The 21,701-nt window shown below is 38.2% G+C and overlaps 1 protein-coding gene across 1 annotated transcript in view; it reads right to left on the reverse strand.

Annotated features, from left to right (window-relative positions):
- LOC114661741 (voltage-dependent calcium channel subunit alpha-2/delta-1) overlaps positions 1-21,701 on the reverse strand; it is a 754,616-nt gene that overhangs the window by 161,459 nt on the left and 571,456 nt on the right. The window contains 2 exon segments of the mRNA XM_051920004.1: positions 6,139-6,188; positions 14,629-14,707. Coding sequence (XP_051775964.1) covers positions 6,139-6,188; positions 14,629-14,707 — 129 coding nt within the window.

Here is a 21,701-nt window from a genome sequence, read left to right on the forward strand (position 1 = left end):
CCTGCACAAATGCTTCCCATGCTGGTGATTCAGTGGGCTTCAGTTTCCTTTTGAACTCATCATCAAGCATCAGTTCACAGGTTTCAGGAACAACAAAAACACCTTCCTTAATTTTGGCTTCACTTTTCTCGAGACCGAACTTATATCTTAAATGCTGAAAAGCATCACCATTTCTGTCCATCGCCTTGACAAAATTTTCAAAGTAATGGCGAATCTAATGAACAAAATGTCCTGAAATTCAATGTTATGTTTAACAGTAAAACCTCTACCTACTACACCGTCATGTCTGAGTTGTGTCATTATGCTTTAGAGTCATATAAGACCTGGTAATCAGTAACAAATATTTTTTCTGCTAATTAAAAATTAATAATTTTTAAATAAAATTAATAATGACAAGGTAAGCAGCTCAAAGCTGTTAATAACGTGTGGCAAACTCTTTTATCTCAATGGCATCCATAGTGGAATTACCGGTATTTATCAAAATAGTTATCCACCTTTACTGTCCAGTCACCCTATTTGTCCAAGCCTTGGAACATCATAACTAAAAAACAGGACATGCTGGGCAAAAACGGTTTTCAGATTTGGAGTCAGCAAGTGAAACCTGTTAAAGTAAAGGTGAAAGACTCCCAGTAGCAAAATGCTTGTTGACCAGTATAAGGTGAGGAGTCAGGAAAATAAACAACACAGAAATAAAACTCTCCAAAAATATAGTATAATCTCACCCAGAATAGTAAATGGAGCTCCTTTCCTGGAGTCAGGCATTGGAGAGGTGTTTACCACCTAATGGTAGTCTGACCCATCCACTTCTTTCATACTTAGAACATTAGAATAATTTAGACAAGAACAGACCATTCACCCCAACAAAGCTCTCTGTTCCTATCCACTTAATTCTTCTAAAATAAAACCATGTCTAGTTTTGAAAGGACCTAAAGTCCTCCGCTCTACCACATTACTTACTCATACTTGTAACTTGTCTATGGTTCTCTTTGTAAAGGAAAACTTCTTAATGTTTGTGTGACTTGGTCCAAGGAATCACCATGAACCTGTCATCAGGATGAAGTTTGGGGTTCATGTGCAATGCCAATTGTTACGGATGCATGAGTGGGAGAAATTCATGTGTCTTAGACTGGTAAACTGCACCAACATCTGCACACAACATTTCTGATGACCCCTTAAACCTCTTGCTTTAAGCATACTCCTTCTTAACATGTATTCCACTTGGCATGCCAAATAGCTGAACATCCTAATAGTCTTTTTACTCGCTCATGTAATATGTCTTTTAATGAACTGAAATGAGTCCTCTTGCAGTCCAGAATTGTTATAGCCCTAAATTTCAACTGTTAAATTATACAGATTTTGTACATACTGTGGCAAAGCCTTGTATGAAGTTACATTTAACTTTGTTAGTCATGTCTATTCATCCACTGTATATCAGCCAAAATCTGAATAACATTCATATTTGCATATTTAACAATATTTAACATTGTTTTATTGTAGCTGCTTTTATGTATCTCTAATTTCTGCCAACTATTGACTTTACATATTCATAAGTATTGTGGTTATTACTGTTGTCCTTTATCATATAAATGTTGCAGAGCTGCATTTTCATGAGTTTTTTTTTTTTTGAGTTAATAATTAAAAATTTTAAAAACCCAGTAACTACCCTTTACTACACTGTAAAAACTGTATTTGTAATGTATTATATACCTCAATAAGAGACCACAGCTGATACATCATGCATCTGATTTCATTTTACTTGACAAATTGGTCTTTGCCAAATCAATAACTTCAGTAAAGGACTAGGATGTCTTAGCAGGGAGGTGTTTTTAGCTCACACTCCAGGCCCATATTCTATGGCTGGGAAATGCCCATTATTTATCCTTCTTAGGCTCATTTCTGGAGTCAAGGAAACAGCAACATTGAAATGTGTCTGAGTGACTCCTGAAGACACTACAGTCCTGATTACTCCAATAATTTCATAATAACAAATTGCAAAAAAAAGTATGTAATACACCTGTACAGTAAAACTGTATTATCTATTCCCAGGGATTTCCTGTTGTGCCTTACAAGAAAGGAAGTGACAAGAAGAATTAACACCCCTTAAATGTAAACAAACCTAGATTCTACAACTCACAAGGCTAAGCATCCCTAAAGTAGCCTGTGTGGGCTTCAGTAACTGAAGGGTTCATTGTGCACTTTACTTCTGGGGCACAGAAGTCTTGGAAAGTGGCCATTGACATACTGATCAGGTAAAAACCCAGGTCCACTATTTGCTGGCATAAGATAGTAATAGGCAAACAGTGCATTCAGCTGACACATCAGTCTCCATTTTAAGGTGTGTCTCTTCCCTGGCCTAAAATTCTCTCTTTTCCTGTTGGGACTTTTCCTTCTTATGAATAAGACATTATTTTTGGGGTTGTGGTATACTCAACAAGATGGGCTTCCCAGTGGTATTGTATTGTATATGGTACATATGTAATAATATGCCAACTTTATGTGTTGAAAAAGGCAAGCAAATGTGTTTGTGTTAGTAAGGGGGTATCTGACTGGTAAGACGCTGCCTAAGAAAAGGTCACTCCTGAGATGGCCCATATCAGGACTAGAACTTTTAGAAAACCACTAAAGATAAAGCTGAGCCACATTGGCAGTAGTGGGAAATGCCAGTGTGGGATGACTTTGTCCATAAAGAAGAGCACCAGCATAAACTAGACAGAGAAGCTGTCTGGGAGGTATAGCCTTCTATCCAATAAAGAGATAATGAGTTCAGGATGGGAATTCTAGAGGTGGTAATTCCTCCTTGTTGTTTTAGGGCACAGGGTTTGGGCTAATAATGCAATAAACCATGCTATCACTTTTGGAGTGGAACAAAAATATTTCCTGGGAGATCTGGACCTCTATAGCCAAAGAAAGGATGAGGTGTATAAGGAAATCAGTAGCTTCAAGAGGAAATTGTGACCTGGTGCCTGAAATACAGGACTGCTCCATTCCTAGAAAGCAATTTCAGGGCTGAAAATAACCCCAGGATGAGGTTTCAAGACATCTTATGGCAAGAGTCAGACTGAGTATAGAATAAGGAGGTGAGTCAGGACAAACATTCAACAGGCAAGAAGAAGAGGAGCCTGGGTCTAGAGAGATAAGAGGTTAATGGAGTGTCTGTGTTTTACCTGAAGGTGAACAAATGGGCATGCCATCACATCTGGTAGGCAAAGTTTGGGACTTGAAGATTAACCCCCAGAGGGGAGGTACATTTATTGTTTTGTTCTGTTAATTGGGTAGTTTGTATGCACCTATAGTTTTGTGCACCTATCACCTTAGAATTCTGGTTATTACAGGACCCACTTTTGTTATCTTCTTGTCACCTTGGAGTTTGTCTGGGTGTGGGGGACAGCCATGAAGGTCCTCTTCCATTTGACTTTAACAGAAGAATAAATACTGTCACATCTATCACATTTATAAATGTAATTTTAGATTTTAAAATATTTATATTTCTTTAGCATATAGTATACCTCTTAAATTGTACTGTAATAACATTCTCACCAATGTGGCAAAAGAATGTAGTTGCACGATAAAAGAAATGAACCGACAGTTCCAGAAAAAATTAATACCTTTTACAATAAATGTTTATTTTGGCATCAGCTCTTATGTTTTCTTGGGACTTGTGCTTACTTTTCCTTCAAGGCAATACTAAATACATACCATATCCAAGACCTGTGGTTTGCGCTGCCTTCTTTTATCTCTTCTCCCTTACATAAATTGCCTTTTACAGGAGAAAGTAGTGTGAAATTAATAATAACACCTTTTAATTAATTGCCTTTTGTTATTATCCTTTGTTGTGTTTAACAACCATTTATTTTAGCTGCTCCTTTGTTCAAAGCATTTGTGTTATCTGTTCAAGTACATTTAATACCTGCCTTTTAATGACTGTTTTTACAGTACCCTGGGTAATTGCTTGCTATGGTACCCCTGAGATCATCACAATGTCTAGTTTAAGTTCAGCTTAGGGGATTTGAGTCTAGGTTAGCTTTAAATTCTGAATTGTAAATCCTTAGTTTATATAGCAATCTTTTCACTGTCATAGCTACATTACCGGACAGTGTCTTAATTGATGGCGAATGGGACAGAAAAATAGAAGTTTAAAGCTTTAAAACTCACCATTGGTTTCTTCTATGACAATAAATGGCATTAGCTACGTATATGATCTTGCTGGCACTGTGTTTGACTTTGAATTTCTTAAGCATGGGAGGATCACCATGCTTACAATGTTGTGATTGTTCTTTGGACATGGATTTATCCAAACTTCATTCCTAATTTCATCCTTAGTTATGAACTGCTTACATTTTTCTCACACTAAATTAATTAGTTTGCTGTTCTCTGTCAACATTCTTGGAACTCAACAGGCACAGACCTTGCTCATGTTTAATTGTTCATGAAGAATACATTCAACTGACCTATAACCAATCAGTATGGTGTCTGGCATCTCCAGCACCATCGATCTTCAATTCTCCCTTAAGACAGCCTGTTCTTCTGTGACAGACATTAAAGGCCAGCTAAACCTTGGACTGACTTCAGCAGATGACAGAATTATGGAGCCCATCTCTTAATTGTCTCATATGAATGGGGACTGTCCCTGGTAAACACTGATGAGGAAAGAAATGTATTGTTTCTAAAGCTAAAAATTCAAATATGTCATACTATAAATATAATTTCTGGGAAACTGCAATTCACATATTTTTGTACACATAAGCTTTTGAACACTTACAAAATCAGCACCACAGAATATACCAGCAGCCATACCATGTGCACTTCAGAAGAGGTCATCCATCTGAAGCCAGTACTTGGATAGGAGACGATCTAGGAAAAGCTTGGGTTGCTGCTAAAAGAAGTGTTGGTAAAGCCAGCAGGGGGTGTTTGCCACGGGTCTGAATATGGATCCCAAAGCCCCAGTGTAGTGATGGGGACACCGTGCTGCAAATTTTGCACTATCCTTCGGATGAGAAGTAAATCTGTGGTCCTGACTCTCTGTGGTCATGAAAGACTCCTGGGCATCTTTCATAAAGAGCAGGAGGTTTCCCGATGTCCAGGCTAAATTGCCCTCCATGGCCTAGTCGTTTTGATTACCTAATCATTCCCTGTTTCTAACTGGCTCTCTCTCTGACCATTTCACTACCTAATAGCTAATGTGGGGTGAGCATACTGGCTCAAAAATGGCTCCAGTAGTATCCTCCAAATGGATACTACACATTAGTGGTGGTTAAAGTGGCTCCCCACTCACTATATAAATGCAAAGAATTATTATTAATATTATCCGTTTTTGTCTGAGGGGTAAAGCATTTTGAACACTCCTTAGACATAAAATTAGCTTATAAAAAAGTTAAAAAAATTTAGTACTATATGATATAATGGAGTTTCTGTCCACATCATGATGTTTGTTGGATCAGCTGGTGACTCTGAAGTATCCTAGTATAAATGAACATGAGTCAGAATGAGAGAGTATCCTGAAATGGGCATCCATGAGCTGCTCATGCCTTGCATTGAGCGTTTCCAGGTTTGCCTCTGACTGCCACAAACCTTTAAAAAGTGGATTCAGAAAGTGGATGGATGGATACATGAATAACATACCACAAATCCAACACAAAGTAAAAAAGGGAAAGTTTTTGCATTTGTATTATAATTCCTTGTATGATAAGCAGCTATCTCAGGTTTCAGACATGTTTTGGGAATGACTTGCCCTGTGTCTCCCACTCTTACCTGTTTGTTAAAACAGAATCAGTCAGTGAGGAGTTTGATAACCGTACAAGGTCCTTTATAGTGTTAGAAACTGAAAAATGTTACTTGCTTCTTTAATTTTAAAACTTATTCCAGGAGTCTAGGTTCTAATGGTAGCTGGAAAAATCCCTTGTTTATTTTTTAGCTTATTATATATTTTAGACCATACACCAATGTGTATAACAGCTTACAGTAAAGACTACTGTAAATCCAACTTTTAATAGTATGCATGCTGGAAAAGAATACATCATGCACAGTTAGAGAATATCAAGTCTTCAACATTTTGCCCTGATGTACATTTGTGTAAACTACACTGATCACATTTCTAGCAAACAAAAACAATTGAAACAAAGTTGTGAAAAATATTGTCACCTGTGTATTGATCCGTATTGCTCCAATAGATGGAATTTCATAATAATATCCTAGTAAAAAAATGGAAAAAATTACATTAAATTGGTAGCTTTCACTTTATGCAAATTACTAACTATATGTACACATACACATATACACAACACCTTAACCTACATTTGACAGAAAACATGAAAACCCAGAAGGAAATAAAGATGTCAAAATACATGGAAAGTTGTTGTGCACTATTATAGCTATGATGGTTAGAAGGTGAGACTTCCATTACTACGTAAAAGGTGTGATTACACCAGAAAGCATAATGTGTTTAATCTTTTATAAACTGAGAAGAAAGAAAATTATCTGCAGAGGGCAGCCTCAGCTAGTTGCCCAAGTTCAAGGTGTAATGGTAAACTGCAAAACAATTCTGAGCCATCTTACTGGAAATTTAAAATTTGGGCACAAGCTGGCAATTTTATCAGGAATTCTGCTGAGAATTTTATACAACATGACACTATGGCCAGTCTTCACTAATAAGGTGATCAACTATCAACTGCAGAGAAATGTGCTATTAACAGAACGAAAGACTGACGCAGGCTAAACAAACCAAAAACACATAATTAGGGGACTCTTTAGCCCTACCGATTGATCTAATCTTTATATCTTTGGAACTTGGGAGGAAAGCAGTGCAAACCTATGCGGACCCTGGTGCAAACTCCACACAGTGCAGTTGGAGGTAACATAGACACTATGCACCAAATTCATTGACTAACATATTTACATTAACTGAAGATTTAAAAATTGACTTTTTGAATTGAATTTTTGTGTGTACGTCATTTTTGCCTTCCTAGCGCAAGCTAAATTTAAATATGGGATCCAAGCAAGAGTTTATACATGAGGCCACAGATCTCAAAAAGTCAAACTTGGGGAAAAAAAATCATCACGCTTGTTAAAATGAACAAACCATGTTTAAGGTCATGTTTATTTGTCATTTCGAAACCTAACAAACAGTGAACAGCAGAACAAAATCATGTCACCTAGCACAATTATTCTCAAGAATAAACAATAAAAATAAACAAGAATGATAATTAAATAACAAGATTAAACAAAAGAGAATCAACAATATATTGCACAGATAAGTTATACATTGCACTGAATTAATAGACTAGTACTTTATTGTCAGACTGATCGTTGCTTAAGATGTAGACGATATATCAAAATTAACTAACTAAACACAACGGTCTCAAGAATCTCTTAGAAATACGGGAAGAACATTTAATATGGAAGTGAGGAAATACTTCTTCATAAAAAAGGTGTTGGGAATCTGAAATGAACAATTAAATCATGCAGCTGAAGTGGAAACCTTGATAACTTGTAAAAACTATCTGGATTAAGCATTAAGACAATTTAGCTGCTAGCTAACCAAATGAGCTTGATGGACTGAATGGTCTCATCTTCTAACTATATAAAACTGGTTAAGCACTGCACAACGGAAGAGATCTCATCATTTTTAGCACAATAATTAATATGGTAAAGTTGTTAGCAAAAAAAGAGTAAATTAATGTTTCAGTGGCTCAGACTGATTATGTTGTGCTTTTTTAGTACTGAGGATAGAATGAAATGGATACTGACTGTAGAAGAAACCTTCTGTCCATCACATCCATGAATCACATTAAGTTAAGCTTTAGGCACTATGTGAACAAATTATTTGCAATGTAATGGTCAGTGAGAACAGATTGAGGAGTGCCTATGATAGGTTCAAATGCAACTGTCAAGTAATTGGTGGAATTAATGACATACAGTAGTTGTTATAGTCAAGGACTGATACACAAAATCAAGAACTAACTTTTTAAGACAATTGCAAATTAGCAGATACAAAAGCTGATAAGAAAAGACAATACCAAAATTGAAGGCAGATTTCCAGTAACAGCTTACTTTTACACTCATCTCAAATAGCTCAGATAGCCATCTGATTACACTCCTGCATTAGTTAGCGTTAAATCATTAGGCAATGATCTTTTCCGTGTATTTTATTCTGTTTATTGGTCCTTTGTGAACACCACTTACTATGTTATGCACTTAAGATACAATTCTGCCTATTCACATATTTTATTACAAAAATTAGCAGTACATTCACATATTAATCTTGTGAATTTACCCGCTCAATTACAGGGTTACAGGAGTAAAAAGCCCTAGAATAAGGTCAGTCTCACTCCAGTGTGGTCAGCATGTGCTCCTAAATCTTTTCCCATAGGATCTGGCAGGCACGCATTCTGCCTACAAACCCAAAACACCTCCGCTCTCGATTCAGAGAAGTCGGCGTTCTAGAGCAAGGTCTTCTAGTATTGCTGAAGCTCCTCATTCTTTCTTGTACTTGTGATTTGATTCTTTCATAATTTATAGTAGCTCCTACTTCACTATTATGATCTGTTATAATACAAAACTACTGCCATTGCATCACTTTGTTGGTCAGTCCCACTGGACACATAGTCAGATAGACAGGTAGACAGATACTGAAAAGAAAGCAAAGGCTACTACAAACAAAACATATACATTCAGAAAGCAGTTAAAAGCTTGGAATAAGAGCAAAAATACAATGTCAGAATCATGTTTTCTTTTTTAATGACTCCTTGGTGTACTGCATACTTTAGCGGCTAGATCATTAAATACAGTCAAATGAAAAGCTAAGCACATCCTCTTCCAATTGTTTGGTTTTTCATATCAGAACATGATTAACAACCATTTTGTCCTCACCTGAAATTAATACATTTATCCTTGTCTGACAAACAACATAACATATATTTCTTTCTTATTATGTATTCAATTAAAAAGCCAACATTTATAAGCCAGATGATTCAGCATTTCATAGAATCACCTTTGGCAGTTAGAAATTGGAGTAAATGTTTTCTTTATCAACCTTTTACATCATATTGATGGAATTGTGTTCAGCTCTTGCTTCAATTTATTGATTTCTTTGAATGTAATCCGTTAAGTACGGCTCTCTTAAGATTTTGCCACAACATCTCTTAATTTCCTTTTCAACTATGCAGTTGTAGATTTTCTGATTTCTTCAGAAACCCTACTTTGTATTGTTCCATAAACCAGTTTTGATCAAACTTTTGCTATCAGGCAGATCACCTCACATTTGTCTCTAGAAAGCTGTATAATAAAGATGAGTTCATGTTGAACTGAATACTTGCAAGATATCCAGCTATAAGACACCTCCAAATTATCACTCCTCCACCTCATTACCTGACGATTGGTATAAGATGCTTGTGGTTATCAGTTGTGTTTGGTTTTCATCAAAACGTATTATGAAAAACACACATTCAACTTTATTTTAATCTCTTCTGTACAGGAGTCATTGCTCCAGAAATGTTGTTTTTGGTTTACATTTAATTTTACAATGCTAGGCTGTGGTTCCATGCTCTTTTCTTACAGAAGAAGATTTATATTTGCTTCCCTTTCATTAAAGCCATACTTCTTCTGCTTTGTGTCTGGCTGTAGAATCTTGAAGAGTGAGTGACATGTAATAGATTAAGACTTACAGATCCTTGATTGTAGCTTTTGGGGTTTTTGAGATTTCTCAGAACATCAGACCATGTAATCAATGAATGAACCTTTTTGGCACCTACGCCTGGCAAGACTGGCAACTGTCTTCAGTGTATGCCATTTGCTTCTCCTTTCAGAATGATGAAATTCACTTTGTTTTGGAAATCTCATTATAATCCCAGTTAGACTAATAAGCAGGAACAAAAGCTTTTCTAAAACCATGGAAATGTCTTTTGTCCTTGACATCGACAAGGTTACCTTAAATTTGAAGTTCAACCAAAAGGATTGTTTTTATATAAAGCTGGTAACAGTTCCAAATCATTAATTAATCAAATGCTCTTCATTAGCGGTAGCTGACTCAAATTACCTTCTTAAATGAAAAAGGAGCAGTTAGGGCACATTTCCTTTTTACAGTCATGGGCTTTTTCATGTTTGTTTACTTTTTCTATGAATAAATAACAAAATACAATTTATTATACTTTGTTTGATCCATAAGATTTGGCTGATCTTATTTTAGAGAGTTGGTGTGGCCTCATAATTGTTAGTTTTCTCCTGATATGTAAAAGCAGATATGAAAGCGGGCATACTTATTTTATCATTTGAATATGTATACAGTAATCCCTCCTCCATCGCGGGGGTTGCGTTCCAGAGCCACCCGCGAAATAAGAAAATCCGCGAAGTAGAAACCATATGTTTATATGGTTATTTTTATATTGTCATGCTTGGGTCACAGATTTGCGCAGAAACACAGGAGGTTGTAGAGAGACAGGAACGTTATTCAAACACTGCAAACAAACATTTGTCTCTTTTTCAAAAGTTTAAACTGTGCTCCATGACAAGACAGAGATGACAGTTCTGTCTCACAATTAAAAGAATGCAAACATATCTTCCTCTTCAAAGGAGTGCGCGTCAGGAGCACAGACTGTCAGAAACAGAGAGGAAAGCAAACAAATCAATAGGGCTGTTTGGCTTTTAAGTATGCGAAGCACCGCCGGTACAAAGCTGTTGAAGGCGGCAGCTCACACCCCCTCCGTCAGGAGCAGAGAAAGAGAGAGAGAGAGAGAGACACAGAGAAAAACAAACAGTGAAAAATCAATACGTGCCCTTTGAGCTTTTAAGTATGCGAAGCACCGTGCAGCATGTCGCTTCACGAAGCAGCTGCACACAGAAGGTAGCAACGTGAAGATAATCTTTCAGCATTTTTAGACGAGCGTCCGTATCGTCTAGGTGTGCGAACAGCCCCCCTGCTCACACCCCCTACGTCAGGATCAGAGAAAGTCAGCGCAAGAGAGAGAGAGAAAAGTAAGTTGGGTAGCTTCTCAGCCATCTGACAATAGCATCCCTTGTATGAAATCAACTGGGCAAACCAACTGAGGAAGCATGTACCAGAACTTAAAAGACCCATTGTCCTCAGAAATCCGCAAACCAGCAAAAAATCCGCGATATATATTTAAACTAGCAAAATACCCGCGCTTCGCAGCGGAGAAGTAGTGTGTTAAAGAGGTTATGTAAACATATATATATACATAAACATATATACTTATATACATATCTACATATACACATATCAACATATATACATATATATATATATATACATATAGACATCAACATATATATACATATATCAACATATATATACACATACATATACACACATACATACATACACACATATATATAAATATATATATATATACACATACAGACACACACACACATACACATATATTATATATATATATATATATATATATATATACACATATATATGTAAACACACACATATATATATATATAAATATATATATATATATATATATATATATATATATATATATATACATACATATACACACATACATGCAGTTTCAATAACATAGAAATCAATATAAACAACATTAACATCATTATCATATGAGAATATGAAGTAATATATAAGAAGCACATTTCATATAAATATAAATTATTAAACAGTAAAATCCATCCATCCATCCATCCATTTTCCAACCCGCTGAATCCGAACACAGGGTCACGGGGGTCTGCTGGAGCCAATCCCAGCCAACACAGGGCACAAGGCAGGAAACAATCCTGGGGTTTTATCTTTATTTTATTTTATTGTAGAATCAACTCCTATCTGCGCACACCAGGGCGGCCGTGGGCGGATGCGTATGGTGTATTCACTCCATGTTATCGTGCATTGCGCTGTCACTGGTATTTTGATAAAAGAATTTGAACAACATATAAGAAGCGCATAAATTATTAAACAGTAAAACATTAACATTTAAGTAAAGTAACATTAAGTACTACTGCAGTGCCTTCGGGTATACCTCATTTTTTGTTTGCCCATTACATGCTTAAATGTATACATTTTTTGGTGTACCTACCCGAGAACACGCGACATATAACCGAGCGTGGGAGAAGCATGGATTTTAAACACGCATTGAGTTCATCTGCTGGTCTCCCTCGTGGAATAACTGGTAATGTTTGACTAAAATCTACAGCGAGTAAAACGACATTACCTCCTATTTTTTTTTTACGATCTCTGAGATCTTGCTTTTTTCGGTTCAAGGCTTCATAAGCTCTTTTATGTTCTATGGTGTACTTATCCCAAACCATCATCTTTGAATGTTGCAAGACTTTCGCCTTGTATGTAGATCGGGGTAATTACATTCATTGCATTCCTAGTCTGAATCACAATCTGATTGTATGGGTGGTTACCTGGCACTGTAGGGTTGCCACCCGTCCTTTAAAATACGGAATCGTCCCGTATTTGAGAATGAAATTGCGCGTCCCGTTTTGAATCAATATGGGACGGGATTTATCCCGTATTTTTTTTATCATTTTTTTTAAAGCAGCGTCTCATGCAAATCATCCCACACGCATTTTATGAAGATGCCTCCTTTCTTAGTTTTGATTGGGTAATACTTGACGTCATCGTTAGTTTGATTGGTCTTTTTAACTGTCCAGTGAGGAGGGTGGGTCTTTTAAGTACAGTCTGCAAAGTGTTGGCACTGGGATGTGGCACCCGCTGCAGTATGCGTCCCTTATTTTTTTGTATTAAAAGTGGTAACCCTACGTGGCAGGTAACAGTTATGTTTGGTCATGAAGTCGTCTAAAATCCGCCACGTGCCCTCTTTTAAGTGTGAGAAGCAGATATATATAGCCAAATTCTCGCGCTTCGTTGCGGCGAAGTACTGCTTTTAATTTTTTAAGAAAAGAAAACCTTTTTAAAACGGATCGAAAATACAGTATACCAATAACAATTTGTTAAGGATCTGTTTTTTTTTCTGAACCTCGCTTTTCACAGCTGTCGCACTACGGCGTGTGTTTCGTTTATTTGACAGTATGTAGATCGTGGTAATTACATTCATAGCATTCGTTTTCTGAATCACAATCTGACTGTATGGGTGGTTACCTGCCAGGTAACGCTTGTGGTTGGTCAGGAAGTCGCCTTACATCCGCCACGTGCCCTCTTTCTGTTCCCAGAAGCTGATCATAGAATGGTTTTAATAGTTTACTTTCAAATAATGCAAAGAGTATGCGACACGTGTTTCTCCTTAATTCTGGGCTCATCAGGCATACACACTCACTTCATCCCCTCTCGGGAATCGAATCTCTATCGTCAGCGCCAGAGTTGAAGCCCCTAACGTTGCGGTCAGCAAGTCGGCTAACATCCGCCATGTGCCGTCTTTCAGTTGCGAGAAGCAGATCATAGAATGGTTGAAACTGTTGCCCCTAACGTTGCGCTACGGCGTGTGGTTCGTTTATACCTCGTGTCTTCTCATTAAACTTTTATCTCGCGAATATGTTATTGCAATCCGCAGCGGGAGCGTTTCTATAAACTTAATTTAAACTTACGTTTTACACCGTGCTTTGTTTCCCTTATTAACATGCTTGTATGCTTCACTTGCTGGCTTCTTATTGTTTCGCTCCCTTCTCAATTGTTTAATGAATTTTTTGTTCTTCGCTGTTTGCGGCTCTTCCTTCATTTCTCCCTACTGAGTTCTTTTATCTCGCGAATATGTTATTGCAATCCGCAACAGGAGCGTTTCAATAAACGTAATTTAAACTTACGTTTTACACCGTGCTTTGTTTCCCTCATGAAGATGCTTGTATGCTTCACTCGCTCCCTTCTCAATTGTTTAATGAATTTTTTGTTCTTCGCTGTTTGCGGCTCTTCCTTCATTTCTCCTTACTCAGTTCACAGTCTTTTCACGTGATTATGTGGGAGGCGTGATGACGTGACACTCAACTCCGCCTCCCACGGCCATCAAGCTGCCGTCCATTACAGTATATTGTCAAAAATGAGGTTCCAGTTATGACCATTACGCGTTGAATTTCGAAATGAAACCTGCCTAACTTTTGTAAGTAAGCTGTAAGGAATCAGCCTGCCAAATTTTAGCCTTCCACCTACACGGGAAGTTGGACAATTAGTGATGAGTGAGTCAGTCAGTCAGTCAGTCAGTGAGTCAGTGAGGGCTTTGCCTTTTATTAATTAGTATAGATATGCTTACATATAAAATCCGCGATAGAGTGAAGCCACGAAAGGTGAAGTGCGATATAGCGAGGGATCACTGTATATCCATCCATCCATCCATTTTCCAACCTGCTGAATCCGAACACAGGACCGCAGGACACACACAAACACACCCACACACCAAGCACACACTAGGGCCAATTTAGAATCGCCAATCCACCTAACCTGCATGTCTTTGGACTGTGGGAGGAAACCGGAGCGCCCGGAGGAAACCCACGCAGACACGGGGAGAACATGCAAACTCGAACCCGGGTCTCCTAACTGTGAGGCAGCAGCGCTATCACTGCGCCACCGTGCCGCCCATATGTATATATTGTTTGCCTAAAGATTTTTCAAAGAAATAATATCATACTTCCCCAATGTTATACAGTACAGTATATTTATTGCAAATAACTAGTTCTTGTAAAATACAGGAAGATGAGTACCTTTATTCTCACAAGCCATCCACTGAATCGGTCCTTTGTCATAGTTGTGTTGACCAACAGAGAATGTGAATACACGTACCTAGATCAGAAAAAAAAAACAATATTTTAAATATTGAACACTGTAAAGTATGTTATTTTATCAGAATAATATTTATATTGAAAATCTAAATACTAATTAAAGTTAATAATCAGAAAATCATTGATGGGAGCATCATTTCAAAGCTGTGATTAAGGGTCTTACAAAGCATCAGCAACAATAAAGATTTCAATGAACACCATGTACTGAATTTTTGTAAGCCTTTAAGAAGGTGTGTGTGAATAAAAGCAATACAAAATAAAATAATCTGTGTTTTGTTCAGAACAAAAATCTGTAGAAACTCATTTAATATAGACAAATACAAGTTTTCAGACAATGTTTAATTTTGCCTCCAGTATAAAAATGAAGCATCTGTTTTATTCTGCTAGAACTATTAGAGAAAAAAAAAAAACCAAGTTACCAATGCCTATATAACATAAGTTTACTATTTCTAGAATTCTCTATGGCTTCTACCGTACATTATATTCGTGTTCACATGGCCAGTTGTGTTACCATGTTGATCACCCATCACAATGTTCTAGAGTTGCATTGTACTGTACAAATAGCTAACTCTGTGTTTGAAATGCATTAAAATAATGAATAAAACGGCATTGCCTGCATGAGTAAGACACATATTACAGGCAGAAACATATGGACAGAAGTAGAAGTGGGAGTTTTAAAGATGCAAAGGTCATGAGCCAGAGTATATAAACAGGAAATTAGGATACTTCATTATTTATAAGATAACTGGCAGACTGCAGATCCAAAAACAAATAAAAACAGAAGAAGGTAAAACATGAGTCAACAGGAGAGTCCACTTAAACATGTAGGTAAAAATCTAGATATTTCAAATCAGTCAAACACTAAATAAGAACTCTAAAGGCTTCATCGTCTAAAACCACTTCACCTTGTGAGGCTCTAAAGGCTTCGTTAGAGGGCAAAAGGCATAATGTTAGGGCACACTAAAGTATATGCTTTTCTTTTGTAATCAAACTATTGTTGCTTAATGACCAATAAAACAATTTCATATAATGTGTCAAAGGCAACTAGCACGGGGAAAGGAGGAACTGGGTTTGATACTCAGAATGGTATACAACCAAATTACCACAGGAGGTTGGAGGCTACCCTGGCTATAACTGGCACAGAATACAAACCAGTCCTGGACATAAAATCAGTGTGATCATGCTTACACCCTTTCAGATAGAGATCATCCAATTAGCTGACATTACATTTTTGGATAGTAGGCAGAATCCTGAGTCCAATGACAAAGCAGTGCAGAGTTAAAGCATAACTTGGCAGTTCCATTGTTGAAAACAAACACCAATCTTAGACTTAATGTCAGTCGATTCCAACCTACCTACTCTTACTCATACCTGAACATCTTGAAAATATGGGGGGAACCCAACTTACCGATTGAAAACACTTGGAATAGAAACAATGGGCAGACTCATCACAATCAGTGTTCAAAACTAAGCTTAGGTCTATTGAAATGTGAAGCACCAATACACCACCCTGTACTTTAATCATTAAATGTAGTGTGACAGGGGGGCACTCTCGCTCCCTTGAACCCTCGGACACCACGCCAGACACCAGATAAAAGTCCAAATATAATATTTATTTGAACTATAACGTGCACAAAGCACCCTCCTCTCCACAATACTCATAAATACATAATAATCAATACAATAAACAATCCTCCACTCTCCCAGACGCGTTGCCACCCTTCCACCTAGCTCAGCTCAACCCTGGGATCTCGCACAGTCCTTTATATAGTCCGTGACCCGGAAGTGTTTCGCTCTCTCTGTCCATGTGACTAGGAACACTTCTGGGTCAGATAAAAACTCCTTTTCTTCAACCCGGAAGCACGTCATTTCCTCTGTCCACATGCTTAGGACGCACTTCCGGATTGTAGGGAAAATACTCCTTGTTCCTCCCTGCAGTGTCCTCTAGTGCCCTCCATGGTATCCAGCAGGGCTGTGGATAAAAACTCCATTGTCCAGGATTCCCTGCTGGTCTTTGGGGCACCTCCATGCTGCAAGGAGGGCTCCATCTGGCGGCCATATCCCAGAGTAGTCAATCATTTAAATTTTACATAGTAAATTTTATTGCCAAGCACTGTCATAAAGCCCATGAACAAAGAACAAAAATGATTATAAAACAAAAAAAGAGCTTCAGGAATTTATAGAAATAGTTGGCATAATGTACAATATTACAATCCAACCATGGAAAAGAATGTAATTTAGTAAATAATGTAGAAATAATAGTAATAATATTATATTAATAATAATAATAATAATATCCTCTTTCTAAAATTCTGGTCTGAATGCACGTCTGTTAGTCATCAGGATGATGCCTCAGTGCTGTTAGTCATTTACAGAATTCCATAGTTCAGAATGGATCAAAGATGTTATAACTACGTTCTCGGTACAAGTGATAATATGATAGCATAAAATGTTACACTAAAAAAAAAAAAAACAATGACTTTATATTTGTATTTGGCATACAACAAGACTCTGACTGTGAGGATGTGATCCACAAGTCACACTACCACTACAACCATTGTTACTAATAAGAGTAATGTCACATAAGGCGCACACTGCAGCATATGAAAGACACACAGTGATGTAAATCAGCATAATGAACAGATGAACTAATGTACAGTAAGAGTATGGGCTGGGCATACTTAAAATAAAAAGTGACTTTTTTCCTTTCAGAGAAACAGTCAGATGAAATATGCTACTTTTTTTCTTTCTAACTGTAAGATAGCTTTCATTTTACTTCTCCCTGAAAGTCACCTTAGCTTAATGCAATAGAAGCAGTACCCTTGATGGATGTCGATGACAAAGTAAGCCGATTAGTTATATTAGGAGTCTGTTTTAATGGAGAGGGCAATCTGATTTGTACGCATGTACCAAACAACATTTGAGTCATTAGCTGGCACATTTTAATCAGATACTCTCTGTCTACTTTCAAATGCATAAAAAAAAAAACACATTTCCTAGACAAACTAGCTATGCAGGGAAATTGGATATTGGCGGACTACCAGCACAATGAAGATTAGAAGTATGTTCCAATGTCATTCTAAGGAGTGTCTGGAGCATGAAAGTAAAAATTTGATGGAAAAGTTCAGATTCCTGCAATTTTTCTTTTTCTTTAGTGTGTTTTACTGTATTCTATATTTATATATGTAATATTCAAACATCATCATCAAGTGCTCTTTCTTTAGAAACATTTGAGGTAATACACAGTACAGACACACACACACACACACACACACACACACACACACACACGCACACACACGTACACACGCACATATTATATATACAGCTCAAAAAAATTAAAGGAATACTTTTTAATCAGAGTATAGCATTAAATTAATGAAATTTCTGGGCTGTTGATCTGGTTAGTTAAGTAGCAGAGGGGGTTGTTAACCAGTTTCAGCTGCTTTGGTGTTAATGAAGTTAACAACAGGTGCACTAGAGGGGCAACGATGAGATGACCCCCAAAACAGGAATAGTTAAATAGGTGGAGGCCACTGACATTTTTCCCTCCTCATCTTTTTTGACTGTTTTTTTCACTAGTTTTGCATTTGGCTACGGTCAGTGTCACTACTGGTAGCATGAGGTAATACCTGGACCCTACAGAGTTTGCACAGGTAGTCCAACTTCTCCAGGATGGCACATCAATACATGCCATTGCCAGAAGGTTTGCTGTGTCTCCCAGCACAGTCTCAAGGGCATGGAGGAGATTCCAGGAGACAGGCAGTTGCTCTAGGAGAGCTGGACAGGGCCATAGAAGGTCCTTAACCCATCAGCAAGACCGGTATCTGCTCCTTTGGGCAAGAAGGAACAGGATGGGCACTGCCAGATCCATACAAAATGACCTCCAGCAGGCCACTGGTGTGAATGTCTCTGACCAAACAATCAGAAACAGACTTCATGAGGGTGGCCTGTGGACCCAATGTACTCTAGTGGTCCCTGTGCTCACTGCCCAGCACCGTGGAGCTCGATCAGCATTTGCCATAGAATACCAGAATTGGCAGGTCCAACACTGACGCCCTGTGCTTTTCACAGATGAGAGAAGGTATACACGGAGCACATGTGACAGACGTGAAAGGGTCTGGAGAAGCTGTGGAGAACGTTATGCTGCCTGTAACATCGTTCAGCATGACTGGTTTGGTAGTGTGTCAGTGATGGCCTGGGGGGGGGGGCATATCCATGGAGGGACGCACAGACATCTACAGGCTAGACAACGGCACCTTGACTGCCATTAGGTATCGGGATGAAATCCTTGGACCCATTGTTGACCTTATGCTGTTGCAGTGGATCCTGGGTTCCTCCTGGTGCACGACAATGCCCAGCCTCATGTGGCGAGAGTATGCAGGCAGTTCCTGGAGGATGAAGGAATTGAGGCCCCTATGCTTGCCCGACCTAAATCCAATAGAACACCTCTGGGACATTATGTGTCAGTCCATCCGATGCCACCATGTTGCACCTCAGATTGTCTAAGAGCTCAGTGATTCCCTGGTCCAAATCTGGGAGGAGATCCCCAGGACACCATCCATTGTCTCATTAGGAGCATGCCCCGACATTGTCAGGCATGCATACAAGCACGTAGGGGCCATACAAACTACAGAGTATGATTTTGAGATGCTGCAATGAAATTTCAGCAAAATGGACTAGTCTGCCGCATCATTTTTTCACTTTGATTTTCAGGGTGTCTTTGAATTCAGCCCTCTGTAGGTTGATAATTTTAATTTCCATCAAACAATGCAGCATCCTTTCGCTCCTAACACATTACCCAGTCCATATCAGTATAGATATCCTGCATGAATTTTTTTCCTTTTGAGATCTAATGTGTTTTCACATTATATATATATATATATATATATATATATATATATATATATATATATATATATATATAGTTTACTGTCAAATAATGTAAAGAGTACGCGACACGTGTTTCGCCCTAATTCTGGGCTCATCAGGCATACATACTCACTGCACCCCCCTCTTGGGGAATTGAACCTTGGACGTCAGCGCCAGAGGCAAAGCCTCTAACGTTGCGCAACGGCGTGTGGTTCATTCATTTGACAGCATGTAGATCGGGGTAATTACATTCATTGCATTCGTAGTCTGTGTCACAATCTGATTGTATGGGTGGTTACCTACCAGGTAACGCTTGTGGTTGGTCAGAATGAGGGCACCGTGGCGGATGTTAGCTGACTTTTTATATATATATTGTGACAGATAGGGGACACTCTCGCTCCCTTGAACCCTCAGACAATACGTCAGACACCAGGTAAAAGTCCAATACTTATTTATTTTATAATAATTATGTGCACCAAGCACCCTCCACTCCACTATACTCAAACACTACAATACAATAAATCAATAATCAATAAACAATCCTTCACTCCCAGACGCATTGCCACCCTTCCTCCCGACTCAGCTCAATCTCTGGGATTTCCCATAGTCCTTTTATAGTCCATGACCCGGAAGTGTTTCACTCTCTCTGTCCATGTGACTAGGAACACTTCCGGGTCAGATAAAAACTCCTTTTCTTCAACCTGGAAGCACGTCATTTCCTCTGTCCATGTGCTTATGACGCACTTCCGGGTTGTAGGGAAAATACTCCTTGTTCCTCCCTGCAGCATCCTCTAGCAGCCCCCATGGTATCCAGCAGGGCTGTGGATAAAAACTCCATTGTCCAGGATTCCCTGCTGGTCTTCGGGGCACCTCCATGCTGCAGGGAGGTCTCCATCTGGTGGCCTGGGGGTATTGGCCAGGATGAATGGCCGGCCATATATCACAATATATACAGTGTCATTGCTTCAGAGCCACGACTTTGATTCTAAGATTGTTTGAGGTACTGCCTGCTTGGTGTTTGCACTTTCTCTTTTCTGTGTCTGCATGAATTTTTCTTGTGGTGCTCTGCTCAGTACTATATGTCCCAAAGATGTTTGCAACTCCATGTAAGTGAGTGTGGCTGTGGGCTACAGGTTCAATAATGGGTGGAAAGTCAAAAAGCATCCACAAAAAAGGTTTAAGTCTTCCCTCTGCAGATCTAGAAACCAACATCTCACCATCACATGACATCAGTTTTGGTTTTGGGAACTCCTGGATCTGCCCCTTATAACTTACCGACTCCATAACCAGCACCACTGTCATATTTTTTCCAGTCTAATGTTATTTTTGCATCTGTGAAGATGTTCCTCATCTCACACGTTAAATCATGTTTGTTATTTTGGTTCACATATTGGGTTTGCCTGAGGGTGCCATAATCTTTTATGTGTGTTCTTGTTTCCTTTTAAACAATCTCTCTATTGCAGAGGTGGGCAAAGTCAGTCCTGGAGGGCCGCGGGTTTTTGTTCCAACCCAGTTGCTTAATTAGAAAACAATCCTTGCCAATAATTATATTTAATGGCTTGTTAGTGCTTTAACTCTGCTATGTCAAGTCATTCTCATATCCTAGATTTTTTTTCCATTCTAAGGATATCATCCAAATACTTTGAAGTGTAAAATGGATGGGTAATTCTCAATCCTTCACTTTTTTCTCTTCTCTTTCCTTCCAAGTATTTAATTAAACTAAATAGTGCAGGATAAATACACACAGGCGTAAAGGGTAACAAGCAAAATGGATAACTGCTGGTTTCTTTTGTCATTTGCATCTTATTGCTAATAAGGAGCAATTAAAAAATAAGAATGCAGCTGTTTAAGATTTAAATAAACAATAAGGGTTCAAAATCGTAACGAGGGAGATAACTAAAATGAAGCAGAAGTGTTTCTAGAGCAATAAGTGCTTCTTATTAAGCAATTGGGTTGGAACAAAAACCTGCAGCCACTGCGGCCCTCCAGGAATGACTTTGCCCACCCCTGGTCTATTGTATATATGTATATTGGTTGGGAATGTTGAGAAGTTTGCTTAAGGCAACACATTCATTAGTACACTTCAGGGACACAAGAGCTAGAGCAAATGCCACATAAACATA

This window comes from Erpetoichthys calabaricus, chromosome 1, assembly GCF_900747795.2.
Source record: "Erpetoichthys calabaricus chromosome 1, fErpCal1.3, whole genome shotgun sequence".
NCBI lineage: Eukaryota > Metazoa > Chordata > Cladistia > Polypteriformes > Polypteridae > Erpetoichthys > Erpetoichthys calabaricus.